This window comes from Silene latifolia, chromosome 9 (genome assembly GCF_048544455.1).
Source record: "Silene latifolia isolate original U9 population chromosome 9, ASM4854445v1, whole genome shotgun sequence".
Taxonomy (NCBI): Eukaryota; Viridiplantae; Streptophyta; class Magnoliopsida; order Caryophyllales; family Caryophyllaceae; genus Silene; species Silene latifolia.
In genome coordinates this window covers 179,782,597-179,798,202 of record NC_133534.1, presented here as the reverse complement: position 1 = coordinate 179,798,202, position 15,606 = coordinate 179,782,597, and the positions used below count along the sequence as shown (strand labels likewise).

The window sequence follows — 15,606 nt, the reverse complement described above, 5'->3', positions numbered from 1 at the left end:
AACGGCTACCATTTCTTCGTTACTTGGACAAATAAGGCGTGGTTGGTGGCGTTGGAAAGCTAAGAGGATAAGCTTTCACCTCCAACTGGAATCACCTTAATAACTGTTGTAGAACTCGAGATATGGCTCTTACAAGCAGGAACTAGCAAATTGAAGCACTCTCTTGGCTCGCCTAACTTCCTTACTCCAATGCGCATCTCAAAATAGCACTTTCCAAGCTCCGAATTATCTCTTCCTCCAAATGCATGCTAAACGGACGGTAAATAGCTTGATTTCACTACTTTCGGATCCATACCTGCAAATAAGACAAAATACACCAAAGTAGCATATTCGGGGCATTTCGTAGCATAAAACCACGATAAAAGCATAGAAATACGTGCATAAAATAGTCTAAAAAGACTATATAAAATGCACGTATCAAGTAGCACGGTTAAAGATGGGGCCAGTAAAAGCATTTAGAGGTTGGAAAGAGTTGTCGGGTGGTTATAGTAATGTTGGTGCTACCGAGACTGATTTCAAGAACTTTGTGAGAGATATGAAACAGTACATTGGTTTGTCTGATGCGTGGTGGTAGATAATTTTACTTAAAAAAAAGAGACGTGTAGCACGTTTTATTTTGACTTCGAAGTTGATGAAAAACAGTGTCTATCTGTGCTATTTTGGGCATACACCATATCTAGGAAAAACTATGCTTTATTTGGTGACATGTTTTCGATCGACTCCACCTTTCGTACAAATAAATACGACATGGTTTTTGTACCATTTACTGCGATTGATCAACATAAAAGGTGTGTAACAGTAGGAGCGGGGCTACTATCACACGAGAGCATTGAAGCATATACATGGCTTTTCAAAGCATTTCTTGATGCAATGGGGGGTTGTGCACCTAAAGCAATTACAACTGATCAATGTCCTTCTATGAAACCAGCAATTGAAGAAGTATTTCCAGATACATCTCACAGGTTATGCATGTGGCATATTATGAATAAAGTTCGTAAAAAAGTTGATGCGTATTTATGGCAAGATGAGGATTTCAAGAAGCGTTTAAATGCATGCGTTTGGAACAATCATTGTGAACCTGATGAATTTGAAGAAGCTTGGGATAATATCATGATTGATTATGATTTGGTAGACCATCCTTGGTTCTCGTCTCTCTACAAAATTAAAGAAGATTGGGTTCCTGCATATTTTAGAGAAATATTTATGGCGAGTATTATGAGGGTGACATCAAGATCAGAGAGTGAAAATAGTTTCCTCGATCGTTTTCTTACACCTCATGCGACTCTTGTTGAGTTCTGGATATCTTTTGAGAGTGCAATGGATGCACAACACCACAAACAATCAAAACTGAACTCGGAAAATAAACACTCAACATCTCCACTGAAAACTCCAGTTCAGTTAGAAAAACACGCTTCAGAAATTTACACGCATGCAACTTTTAAGGATTTCCAGAATGAGTTATGTGCAGCAGTGTACAATTGTGGCATGGTGGACGTACATGTTACGGACGGCACAAAGGTATATATTATCTACGACATAGAGCGAGAAAGAAAGACATGGGAAGTTGCATGTACAACAAGTAGAGAAGAAGCCACTTATAGTTGTTGTTTGTATCAACGAATGGGTATATTATGTAAGCATGTCATATGGGTCTTAAAGCATAAGAACATAAGGAGGATTCCAGACAATTATATTCTTAATAGATGGACGAAAAATTCGTTGATGAAGCCCGTCTTTGATAAGCATGGCAATAAAATGGAGGATGTAGGGAAATCAGACAACAAAAAAAGAATGACAAATGAGCTTTGGGAAGAAATGTACTCTTGTGTCAGCCTTGCAGAAGAAAATGAGCAAGACATACAAATGTTAATAGATAAACTTAGAGAACTCAAAATGGAGATAAAGCAACATCAAAGCAATGAGGCAACAATCCTCAACACGATGTCGGAAATGGAGAGGTACGTTGGGTGCAGCATTCCTAAAGAGATAAACATCCAAGTTCCACAAAAATCACGTAATAAGGGGAGTGGTAAGCGACTTCACTCAAGTGTTCTAAAAGCGCTCGAGAAAAGCAGGAAAAAACAAAGAGTATGCCAGACTTGTGGGAGAAAAGGTCACAAATCAAGAACATGTTCTAAAAAGGTTGAAGAATCAGATTCAAAGTATGAAGATTCAGAGGATGAAGATTGATTGTCAATGGCCGAACAAGAGTTCTAAAAGCTTTGGATAATTTTAGTTGATGTTCTACAGATGATTTATGACTCTAAATTGCTTTTAATCTTATATATTACATGTATAGTTTCATTCTCCAAAGACACATTACACATTATGATATATACATGAAAGGTTCAGAACATATGTATGAAAGATTCAGAAAATTTGTGCTACAGGTTCAGAATACCCCACCTTCATTCTAACAAATTATCGGATTACAATTCAGTATACCATATAGGTATACTGTTTAATATGTGATAGTTTTTATTGTGCTTTCCTGTATTCATTTGCTTTGTGTTCAGAAATCCCGTATTTGATTGCCTCACTTCCCCAGAATGTCTCTTATTTGGCTGCCTTGTTCTATGTCTAATGTTAACATAATCGTGTATACGACTGTGCCATTAAAGACTGTCATGTTGAAGCCTTGTCGAAGTTGGTCCAACACCAAATACTTGAGAAAACAAAGAAATTGGTCCAACAAAGAAATTTTCAGATACCAAACGAAAACAAAGAAAGTGGTCCAACACCAAATGCTTGAGAAATTTTCTGAAAAATCACATTACATGATTACATGGTTGTGGCCACTTTTCACATAGTGTATACAGTAGTACAATACCATAGGGTATGTGATAACAAGTGCTAACAAAAGATATTAAATTCATATGGTGCCTAAACTAGGGATTATGCTTCATTAGAATCATCAACACATTTTTCACCATATTTCTTGAGTCCTTGAACCTGGAGTCCTTGAACCTGGGTCTGATGTTGTTTTGCTCGAAGAAGAATTTCTGTAGACAATTCGTTCCCATAAAAAAGAAGCAAAGTCGAAAGGTATTTGTCTCTCAGCTTGGAAAGTGTTGCAACCTATATGTATAGAATAGTTTGAATAAAACTATTTTCAATAATTGAAATAATCAGTCAACAAAATATAAACAAAACTAAATAAATGAACTCTAACGTCATTCTTTTTAAGACCACATTTCCATTTTGGATCACCCATTAGTGTTTCCATATGTCTCATGGTAAACACTCCGCAATCATCAACATTTTCAGTTGTCCTCTAAGGCATATTAACCCTGACGGGAGTAAGCTTACACACCACAACTCCTTTAGAATACGTGTCTCTTGTCTCTTTCAAAAAATTCCCAAATGCGGCAGCCTATTGCAAAGGCAACATGCATAAGAATATACAGAAATGCAAAACTTGTGCAAACATTTCGTTACGCAAACACTTACCACGGGCATGGGGGTATCACCATAACAGTTTTCAACTTTGGCGCGAGTAAGCCAATTGTCAATAAGGTAAAATGCAGAGGTCTTCAAGTCAAACACCATGAGATAATAATTTGTGTTCAATGCGACCGGAAAGAAAAACTAACAAGTAGGAAAAAAAATTGATTAGACTTGATAATTAAAAGTACTAATTATTGAAGTAAGGTTTAAAGAAATCACCATGTCAATAGATTTCAATGAAATCCTGGAAAATTGCTTCAACTCATCATTCATTGCATCTTTGAAATATTTGTACCTACTCTCATGGCTTTTATTCTTCTTATAATCGGTAAACACAATCTGGAAGCACAAAAAGAATAAAATATAACAAACAAATATCAATAAATACATAAATATTATTAGAAATTTTAGAAAGAATCAAATAGTGAACTTACAAGCACGAGTGTACTAATGTAAAATATCAATGGACTTGAATCGCTCTTTGCTATCTCTCGATGATTCAAGTAAGCAGACCAACAATCAAGGACGGCACTTGACATAAGTTCTCGAGGTTTAAGGCTCCAAAACTGAAGACGACTAGCAGTAATGCCCTTATACATGAACACCTTCTCACTACTGAAAAATATCCCATTTAAATTACCAAGAAATAATTTACAAGTGGATGGCAAATAAAAACAGTAGCTACAAAAAGGAAAGTAAGGAATCAAGGAAAAATTACTTATGAAGATGGCTCTCTTGTCCGAAGTCTGCGTATATGTAGTCACACACACGTCTTTGCACTTTAGTGAGGCTACTTACTATATCAACGTCCCTAACTATAAAAGGAGAACGAAGTTATGGTACAAGTGCTGCTGAAATACCTCTCCTCCTTGTAACAACATGGTAGCAGGTAGAAGAAAGCATTGAATCAGAATCAGGTTCACAATCACCATCTGAAATCGTCTTTAGCTGTTTATTAGCGTCCTCATGCACCTCCGCACATGACTTGTCATCATCTTTCTGAACGAGATCATCACCTTCCTGATCTGTTTTTTTATCAGCGTGTTCATGCTTTCGGTTAGTAGATATTTCTAACAAAATGTTCCGCACTACTGTATCATGATCATCATTTGCATTTGGTGACAACAAAGCAACTTTTGGATTATTAAAAAGTTCATCCTGAGACAAACCAAGACTGAAAGACGGAGGACTAACACCACCATGGGAATTGCCATCAGCTTGCCATGGATGTTGAATGATTGGCCTTGTAGAAGTTACTTGTAATACTCCGTATTTTATATCGCTAATTGAGTCGAGTTAATTGTTTAGTCGTATTGATATCGTAAGATCGAGTTATTCGTAAACTTGTTAAGACGGGTTTAACTGAACGAAGTCACGTTAACTAATTCTTTTACCAACCATGCTGACCCATGACACTTACCCATTTACCCAGGCACGTTTACCCATGACCCATTTACCATCTAACCTAATTTTAACCTAATTCTACCCTAACTCTACAAAACCCTACTCCCTCACCCGCCAACCTCATTTCAGCGGCACATTTCCCAACCTTCACGCAAATCGAGAGAGAGAGTGAGTGTGGGTGTTGACGGCGCAGCAAGGAAGGCCTTAGGGTGGTTGTCGACGTCCATAGGCAACCCTGGTGGCTGTTGTGGTGGCAGAAAAGGTATGAGTGCAACCCTTCCCTTTTGTTTTCGTTTTTCTGTCGGGTTTTGTTTGTTGTGGCGAGACTCAGGGAGGTGATGTTGGTGGTTGGTGTCGGGGATATGGTACTGGGTGGTTTGTGTCGCCCCTATTGATGGCGGTTAGGGAGGTTTTTGGCGGCAGAATTGGCGGCGAGAGGCGTTATTGACAGGGACAATCAAACGGGTGTTAGCAGGGGTTTTCAGGCGGGTTTAGATGGTTAGGTTGGGGTGGCACCACCGTGGACTCGGGGGAGGTCGAAACGGCGGTGCCACGGCATCTGGGTGCGTGGTCTGACGGCGAGCAGGGCTGTGGTGGTTTGGCAGGGGTTAGGTGATAGCTGCGGTGGTTATGAGTCGAGGACAGGGGGCGTTTGGTGAGGCACGGTGGTGAACCAGGCCAAATGACGGCCCTGGTTCGACTCGCCGGCGGCAGTCGACTAGGTTGGGATTGGTTGTTGGTGGTGGGGTCGAAGAGGGGAGTAGGCCTGGTGGTGGTCGTGGTGGTTCAGGCGGCGCGTGAGGGGTGTGGGCGAGAGTGAAGGCGCGGGTTGTAAGAGTCGGGTTGATAGGATTATTCAATGTTTGTTTCGATTCTCTTGATCGTATAACTCGTTTTATCTTTTATTTATCGTATTCTTAATTAGCTAATTTATTTCCCGAGTTATTTAAAATGTTTAGAGACGGGTTTGAGTCGGGTTTGTTAAAATGGAAAAGCTGTTAGATCGGGAAAGTTTCCATTTAAGGAAACTTTCCATTTTAAGAAGTTTCTATTTTTAGTAACTTTCTATTTTGGGAACGGGAATGGTTTAAGTAATTGTTTATCATTTATTTATCTTTCAGAGGGCGAATTTGTTGTGGAATATTACTGAGCACCCGACTATTTGATGCTAAAGATCGAGGTATGGGAATACACTGATTGAGTTCTTACGATTATAAAGAGTTGGCATGTTCGGTGATTATATGACATATCTGATTATCTTAATTATCTTGTTGAGCATTATTGTTTCATACGTTTCATACATTGCATTTGCATCGGAGTTGGAGTTGGAGGAGGTGAGATTATTGCGATTAAGGCCCATGCGGGTTCTGCAGGACTTGCCCTGGTGTCCTTAGCTGCGAGCTGGCAGATCGGCTACGGTCGATATATAGTCTACCGGGGATCGGTATGGCTGGGCGTTCCGGGGATGTGTGTGATGGAGTTGAATGGAGGATCATAGCATTACATTCTTTATTATATCGTATTACCTACTCAACCTCGCGGTTGACCCTGTGTATTCGTGTATGCCTGTGATGATCCATTTATTGGGGAGCAGATTGTGAGTTGTTGAGACATTGGAAGTCGGCGGGGGGAGAGCATGGATCACCCGACTTAGAGCTAGCCCACTTTTATTTTCGTTTAGTTATCGACTTTATTTCGAGTTTGAGACATGTTTCATTTCCGTTGTAAACATTTATGAACTTTTAATTTAAAGTACTGTTTATCTTTCCCTTTGTTATCTACTGCCTCGGGTTTCCGAGATGGTAACACCCTTCTTTATCTGAGGAGTCCTAGTTCAGGCCCTTAAATAAATGGGGGTGTTACATTACTGCACATTTTTTATTGTATGCATCCTCGGCTGCCTTGGCAAAAGCTATTAAATCTGCTTCTTTTGAATCAGTGAACCAAGATGAGGGAGAGGTGTCCTCATTACATCCTCCATAGGTACGATATAATAAAGATGTAGAACTATGTAGGTGTTTGATAGTATCGTTTTCTGGAAAATTTGTAGCTCCAATTTCGTACTTGTTCTCAAGATTAACCATATTTTCAGCCATTCGTGCAGAATTAATAGCAAGGTCATGTATATACTCCTACACAAAAACAAAAAAAAATCACAAAAAATAATATTGAAAAGAGAAAGAAATAATTAAAGTGATCAAATAATATAAGATGAAAGCATACTGTACTTTTGGGTTAGAGCAATGAGTTGAAGATGTTCAAATAAATAATAATGAAGTCACTTGAGAAGTTCCCGGCCTAGAAGAAACCCGTTTCTTTGAACAAAACTTTTCAGCTGCTTGAATAGCAAGTAAAACTTCATCGCTGTTATAAAATTCGTCATCTAGAGTGGCGTTCGAGGTTACTTTCGTAGGACTAGAAGACCCAAGTTCATGTTCTGGATTATCTGGAGTGATCAAACTATCCAAAATATACTCACACACATTGTAGTTAGCAATATCATTCACGTCCATTAAAGACTTGAGAACATGATGATTCACATAAGATCTTTGGTTGTTTTTCATCATAAGAGAGACAACAAGAACGACAAAGTTCACTTTAAATTGATCACCACCTAATTCCTGATATGTTGCAATATAAGGCCCTGTTCTTTCTGGCTTTTTAGAGTGAATCGAACTCAATTGTGAACGGAATGGAGCCGAATCGAATCGAATCGAATGGAGCCGAAATGAATCGAATCGAGCTGGATGAATCGAATGGCCGAATTTGAGATGAATCGAATCGAATGGAGTGAGTGAATCGAATCGAATAGAATAAGTGAGTGATTGGAGTTGAATTGAACTAAAGTAATATTAATATTAATATTAATACTAATACTAAATATAATAATAATAATAATAATAATAATAATAATAATAATAATAATAATAATAATAATAATAATAATAATAATAATAATAATAATAATAATAATAATAATAATAATAATAATAATAATTTAATCATTATTATTATTATTATGATTATTATTATTATTATTATTATTATTATTATTATTATTATTATTATTATTATTATTTTTTATTATTATTATTATTATTATTATTATTATTTTTAAAGGATGCGCGCAGCTTTCATTAAAAGAAAAATAAAAGTTTACATGAAATTGGTGGGGAGCCGAGATACAATCTGGGCTCCCACACCCTTAGCAATAGTAAAGCTAAGACGAGTAAAAATGTAAGCGGCTACCCGAGCCCCAGCATCCTGAGATACCGAGAATTTCTGGATCCGCTTGAGCAAGGCAACAACATCCGAACTCAGCTCCCCCATTATTATTATTATTACTATTACTATTATTATTATTATTATTATTATTATTATTATTATTATTATTATTATTATTATTATTATTATTATTATTATTATTATTATTATTATTATTATTATTATTATTATTATTATTATTATTATTATTATTATTATTATTATTATTATTATTATTATTATTATTATTATTATTATTATTATTATTATTATTATTATTATTATTATTATTATTATTATTATTATTATTATTATTATTATTATTATTATTATTATTATTATTATTATTATTATTATTATTATTATTATTATTATTATTATTATTATTATTATTATTATTATTATTATTATTATTATTATTATTATTATTATTATTATTATTATTATTATTATTATTATTATTATTATTATTATTATTATTATTATTATTATTATTATTATTATTATTATTATTATTATTATTATTATTATTATTATTATTATTAATATTATTATTATTAATATTATTATTATTATTATTATTATTATTATTATTATTATTATTATTATTATTATTATTATTATTATTATTATTATTATTATTATTATTATTATTATTATTATTATTATTATTATTATTATTATTATTATTATTATTATTATTATTATTATTATTATTATTATTATTATTATTATTATGAAGAGATGCGCGCAGCTTTCATTAAAATAAAAATATAAGTTTACATGAAATTGGTGGGGAGCCGAGAGACAATCTGGGCTTCCACACCCTTAGCAATAGCAAAGCTAAGTCTAGTAAAAATGTAAGCGGCCACTCGAGCCCCCGCATCCTGAGATACCGAGAATTTCTGGATCCGCTTGAGCAAGGCAACAACATCCGAACCTAGCTTCCTAAGTGAAGAGAAAGATAAGGGTAGGAAACCATAATCCGCTACCGCGCACAAATCCCCATACTTAGCACACTTTCGCTGAGCAAAGATCGGCCGACAACCCGCCCGCACAAAATCGCCAACCTACCGAGTCAAAGGTGAAGAACCTGTCAGGTCGACGCACACATCATGCCCCCTGTCCCAAGAATAAAGCAATAAATCCGCAGGACGAAGAGAGCCACCATGCCCATCAACCAAACCGATATCAACCTCCTTCCCCGCAGTAATACCAGATCTATAGCAGATGTCGAAAAGAGTGTCCCGGACAAGGTTATGCCGATGTTTAACGCCCACAGATCAAGACAAGAAACAGCGTGGTCCCCAAAAACATCCCCAAAGAAAAACCCAAGAGCAAGCAGACGGGGCCTAGATACCGTGAATAACGGAACACCCAGACGATACCCCAGCACACTACGGTAAGTCCTCCCGTTCATAGTCTGCCCCAACCTTGAGATAGGAACCGCACGTAACCAATCAGTGGAGTGAGAACCCTGCTGAGATTGCCATAAAGCAAGCTGGCGTGGTGTCAAAGAGAAAACAGACTCTGAGGCAGCAGCAACCGTCGTGAAATAAATGTCTGCCAATTTCTTCATAAGTTTGGGGGCAGCAATTTCACTAGGGTGACCTAATATACCAGAACCTGTAGTCGCAGTAAACACCTGCGCGACATCATCAAAGGCAGGGCTAGCAGCTACAATACCAGAAGGGCCGAGGAGCTTAGCCTGCAAACCAGCAGACTGCAAACGAGATGCAATAAAAGCATAAAATAAAACATCTCCCGCCGCATAGACACCAAGCCCACCAAGATGAAAAGGGAATGTAGCAAGGCGCCACTACCAATCCCCAAAACCCGGCCCTGACGCGGTGACAATACGTTCCAAGCTAGAACGAAGAGCGACATCAAAAGGAAGATGGACAGACCCAAAAACACTAGGGGAGCAAGTACGAAGGGAGAAGTAGAGCTTAGAAATACCAGTACAAGCTCGAAGAAGAAGCAACTCACATTGCGGGTCCTCAATCCTCGCAACCAAGTCCATTAGCTCAATGGTCTTAGTTACTCTCGTCGCCACAATCTCACTGCTAAAACCAAGACAAGTATTGACAGGTCCTCCCAAAACTGTAACCCCACGCAAAGGCCGAGAAATAGAAGTGGGGAAAACCCCAGGAAGCCGACTCCGTGGATCCTCAACAGGCCAAAAGACCTCCGTCTTGGAGACATTAAGATGTAATCCAAAACGAGGGCCATCTAACCTAATCAAGTCCAAAACCTTCCCCACCTCCAAAGTATCACCCACAATGGTACCATCATCTAAGTACCAAGCCTGCAAAGTGAGGTCAAAAGTGTCCCGGATCTTGCAAACCAAGGGATACAAAACCAACGCGAAAAGCAAAGGCCCCAACGGATCACCCTGCTGAACACCCTGACAAGACCACAAGCAGTGCTCCCCATAAAAAAGGCGGGCCGGGCTGGAATAACAAAACTCCACCCAACGGGAGAGAGCCAGGCAACGACGGCGGACCTCCTGAAGCATGGTCGAACGGTCAACAAGGTTGAACGCATTCTGGAAATCAACCAGCAGCATAGAAAGCCCCCCGAGCCTCAATGAGCCGGTTCAAGGCATGCAAGATAGCCTCTCCTCCACCGGACACACCCACCCCGAATTGAAGCCCATCAAGATAAGAAGATAAAGACGGACCAACCATAGAAGCACCAACCTTAGAGACAAGCCGTCTCCAGACCGTACCAACAGCAATAGGACGAACTCCACCTCCCGGTTTAACGAGTGGTGTAAGAGGGGCGCTGGCAATGTACTCACCTAGAGGAAGAGGACACCGGCCCTCAAGAAAAAGATTAACCACCCTAGTAATAGAAGTGATCAAATCATCGGAGATAGCCACAGCAGCGCCACTCAAACAGTCCATAAGGTGCTGTGCACGAAAACCATCCCTCCCACAAGAAGTACCACGAGGGAAGCTCCGAATCATATCCAAGACCACCGCCGAAGAGGCAACCAGAGATGATGACCCCCAGACAGAGGAGGCAAAGAAGGAGGCGGGGCGACAGGATGCTTCTCACGCAGGGCCATGAGAGTGGCATCGGAGTAGGGGGCAACCCCAGAGGAAGAAAGCACCCGTACAGCAGCAGTATAATGGCCATCATAAATCTTCCGCCGATATTGGCGAAGGTTAAGCTCACTTAAATCGAGATCCTCATCCACAGAAAAAGAAGAAGGACCCTCGTCAAAACACTCCTGTAACAACTGCAACCCCCCCCCCCCCCTCCCAGGTGTCCCCCAAGCAAGGATAGCCCTGGCAATACTCTCCTCGTGATGCTGACGCCGAATAGCAGTCCGACACTCGTGATTACTCCGAGGAGCAAAAGTCTTGAGCAAACATAGTGGTAGAACAAGCAAACGAACCCAGCGGGAGAGATCACCAGGGGCATCAAACACCGCATCCAAGGCCCCTTTCAAGGCCTGAGAAAACCCAAGACGACACTTAGGAGGAATGGATTTCACGGTGCGAAGGCCTAAAGACAACAAACGATCCAGCGAAGATATAGACCACTGAACGAGCTCAACACTATCATCAGAAGAAACCGAAGTAGAAGGAGCCACAGGTCTCGGAACACCATGAATATGGAAGGTGTAAATGCCATCAACACACTCCGGGTACATCACAAAATCACCCCGACTATGCCGACATCTTGCTCTAACAGTACGGGTCAAAAAGCACACCCCACACAACCAGAGCCCCATCCGCCGCAAAGTACTCTCGGCATTGGAATAAACAGTCAAACTATCAGAAAGAGTCTGACGCGTAAGTTCCAACGCACCATCATGACAATGTCGGACCTGTAACACCCCCATACTCCAAGTGCCTTACCAGGACCACTCAGGTATAAGGATGCCACCATCTCGGTTACCCGAGGCATGATATTCATAAGACAATAACGAAACAACTTTAAAAGTAAATAAAGTTTAAAGTGATTACATAGCAATTCCAAACTGATAAAAAGAAATACAAGATTCTCAGACGGTCTACTGCTAAAACTATCAAAGCTACAAAACACCGTCGACACGGCGGAAGACTTCTAATCGCCACGTGATGACTCATCCACCTATCCCATACGCGTCATATCATACCGCTCAATAATCGCTCACCACCCCGAATGGATCACCACGTTTTTAAAACATTTAAACGGGTCGAGTACTAATCACACAACTCAATATATCAACAATAAGATAAAGCAGATGACTTAACCGTCACACACACACAATCACGCCAATCCCAACAATCTCAATCACCGATCGTCCACCGGATCGCCCGCCGATGGGGGACCGCACCGTACCCACCAAATCCCCGCTCCACATAGTGAGCGATAACCCTGTCCATTAATGTGCACATCCCTTCTGTGGCGGGTTCCACAGAAGGCGAAACTAGGGCGTGAAGCCACTCCCGCAAGTGACCCCACTCAGCCGAGGACACGCCTCGAGAACCATAGACAACAATCACAATCACAACCGTCACAATACAATTACTATATCAAACAATCAATCTCAACACATCATCAATCATCCCATTATGGGACTAATGCGAGTAGGAAATCCTACCCGGAAAGCACAACTATCGACGGGTCTCTACAATTTGTCTCAAAAGGCTCTTCTACGAAACCTCCTCCTATCATACAACATACAAATGCTACCAAATCAAAAACTACTCAAAAACCCCCAAATCCCTAGATTAGGGTTTAACCAACTTAAAGGAAAGACAATAAAAACGGTACATAGATCTTACCCTCGACGCAGGGAACTCAACGGTATAATCAACGCTCAGAACTGACCTTCCAAACTCCGGGTATTGCTAATAATGCGATTAGGATGAAGAACTTGCTTGCTTTCTCTCTTAAACAGTAATTTAGGTTTTGCAAAAGTGATTTAGAATAATGACGACAAAGCTTATATACCTTAATCGCATAATTAACAAAACCCGAGAAAACTCCCCGTAAAACCGGCTACTCGATCGAGTACCCAAGGCTACTCGATCGAGTACCCCCTTACTCTATCGAGTACCTAAGGCTACTCGATCGAGTACCCCCTTACTCTATCGAGTACCTAAGGCTACTTGATAGAGTACCCCCTTACTCTATCGAGTACCTAAGGCTACTTGATAGAGTACCCCCTTACTCTATCGAGTACCTAAGGCTACTTGATAGAGTACCCTACAGGTCAGAAACTTTTCTAAAACGCAACTTACCCTTACTCGACAGAGTAAGGCCTACTCGATAGAGTACCCCAAGCCTTATAAATACGGAGTATTACAGTCTTCCCTACTTAAAAAGAACTTCGTCCCCGAAGTTCAACCCATACTCTAAAAACAACCATACTAACTCGACCAAGACACAACAACATAACTAAGAACTCAAAAACTCGACCAAACGTAAAACATGAACTCTTAACACCCACTCCACCAACTATGTTTACTTCCTTAACATGACTCCCGATATCGTATCCACCACATATATATCTCTCACAACACCAACTCCATACATAACCAACTACCATCCTCTAACGCTGCTAGCTCCATAATATCATCCACTATCAAATCCAAAATCAAGACACTCATAGACATCAAACGGAATGTTACATTCTACCACCCTTAAAAGGAACTTCGTCCTCGAAGTTTACTAACACTCATAAACATCATCATCCAATTGTCAACACTGGTGAAATATTCTCACACTCCTAAACATCGAACTACTACAAGCAAGGTCATGACCTTTAACAAAATTAACCACAACACGAATCAACCTTTTATTCGACATCAAGACTCAAACTTCCAAATATATTACCATATGCACACCTATCAAAATCTCTTTTATCGCATCCTACTCCTCTTAAGATAAATGTTACGTCCTCGTAACTCGCTAATACTAAATCCCAGATATATCTTTTCATTATCCTCATCACCACCGCATGTCAAAGATAACCACCTATAATCTAAACACTCGCCATGCACATAACCAAGGCTCTCTTACTTAAACAACTCTCATACTTCATTTCACTCGTCACACCACCTAACCTATACCACAAAATCCTTAGCTTAACCCAAAACTTCACTTGTTCCCTATTACCGCAACATGACACACCTCTCTATATAAACTATATAAAACTCTTATCGCCAAAAGCATAACTCACCATCCACACTTGTTACGTACACTCACACTAGATCCTCAAGTTCCTTTCTTTCATTACCGCAAGACTCATACATAACTTAACACGACACTAATTACTCAACACCCTACACTCACTGTCTCAACAAAAGATTATGAACCACCTGCATATATCAGATCATGACTATGACTACTGATGCCTCAACTTAAAACAAGATCAAAATTACTGTATCAACTTCTCACAACTGTGTCCCATCAACAGAATGTCACTATACCATGACAACAACGAAAACATGTACAACTCTCTTTCATATCATACTCTACCCTCATTCTCAAACTTAACCTGGTAAAGAAAACATCAATAAACAAAACAACTGTCTATCCGTACAAACTGAAACTCACAGGAGGCAACAGCCAACAAAACAACAATCTATGTATGACTGGTATGTACTTTTGAAAACTCGTATCATAATCATCCCGCCTAATCCACTACAACCGGTGACGGTATCGCAACACCGCCACCAACAGCCACACCGCAGTGCGAAAATACCCGTATCACAACACTATGTACCGTACCCGGATCACCACCCGAGGCACAACAACCACATCGATAGACATCACAACTGCATACAACTCCCATAAACACTGACTCAGAATAGCTTCTCAGACAAGAAAAACTTACTCAAATCCACTTTACTGAATCATAACACAACATATTATATGGATAAACAGATAAGCACCTCATGAACATCATCTCTACCATTTCACGGAATACGCATGTGTTATCAATACACATAAAATTATAACTAGCCATGCCAAATCAATCAAATTATTACCTTTTTAGCCTCATTCCATCAAATTGTCGTACCCTACATATATCACAAACATTCATATAACATCTTTATAACTATCACACCATACCGCTTCTCGTGAGGTCAGAACCTCACACAAACATTTATACACATCATAGACCCATAATCACATCCAACTAGTCAATCCTGATCACGTAAGTTACCACTCGATAAAGGTTACCTGTCGCTCGAGCTTAACTCATATGCCCCTCATAACATATTTTCCCATTCGCATAACCATCACCTCATGCCGTACCATTAATATTCAACCACTAGCTCTCGCCTCATATAACCACATCTTATACTTCCTTACAACCATACATATCAATCCGGCCTTTATAAAATCAACCTCTCTAGGACTGCTGTCTTTCTTATCTATCATCACCCTTAACCACTAGTGACAACACCACAATACCACCACTGCTCGTATATCAAACCTCTTACACTCGTATCAAAACAACACGGTTTTTCTCCTATCTTT

The 15,606-nt window shown here is 39.5% G+C and overlaps 1 protein-coding gene across 1 annotated transcript; it reads left to right on the top strand.

The window, feature by feature from the left end:
- Positions 1–747: 747 nt before the first annotated feature.
- On the top strand, positions 748–2,190 carry LOC141601946 (protein FAR1-RELATED SEQUENCE 5-like). The gene has a single exon (XM_074422253.1). It carries the CDS (start codon positions 748–750, stop codon positions 2,188–2,190), a length of 1,443 nt encoding a protein of 480 aa, XP_074278354.1.
- Positions 2,191–15,606: the final 13,416 nt, after the last annotated feature.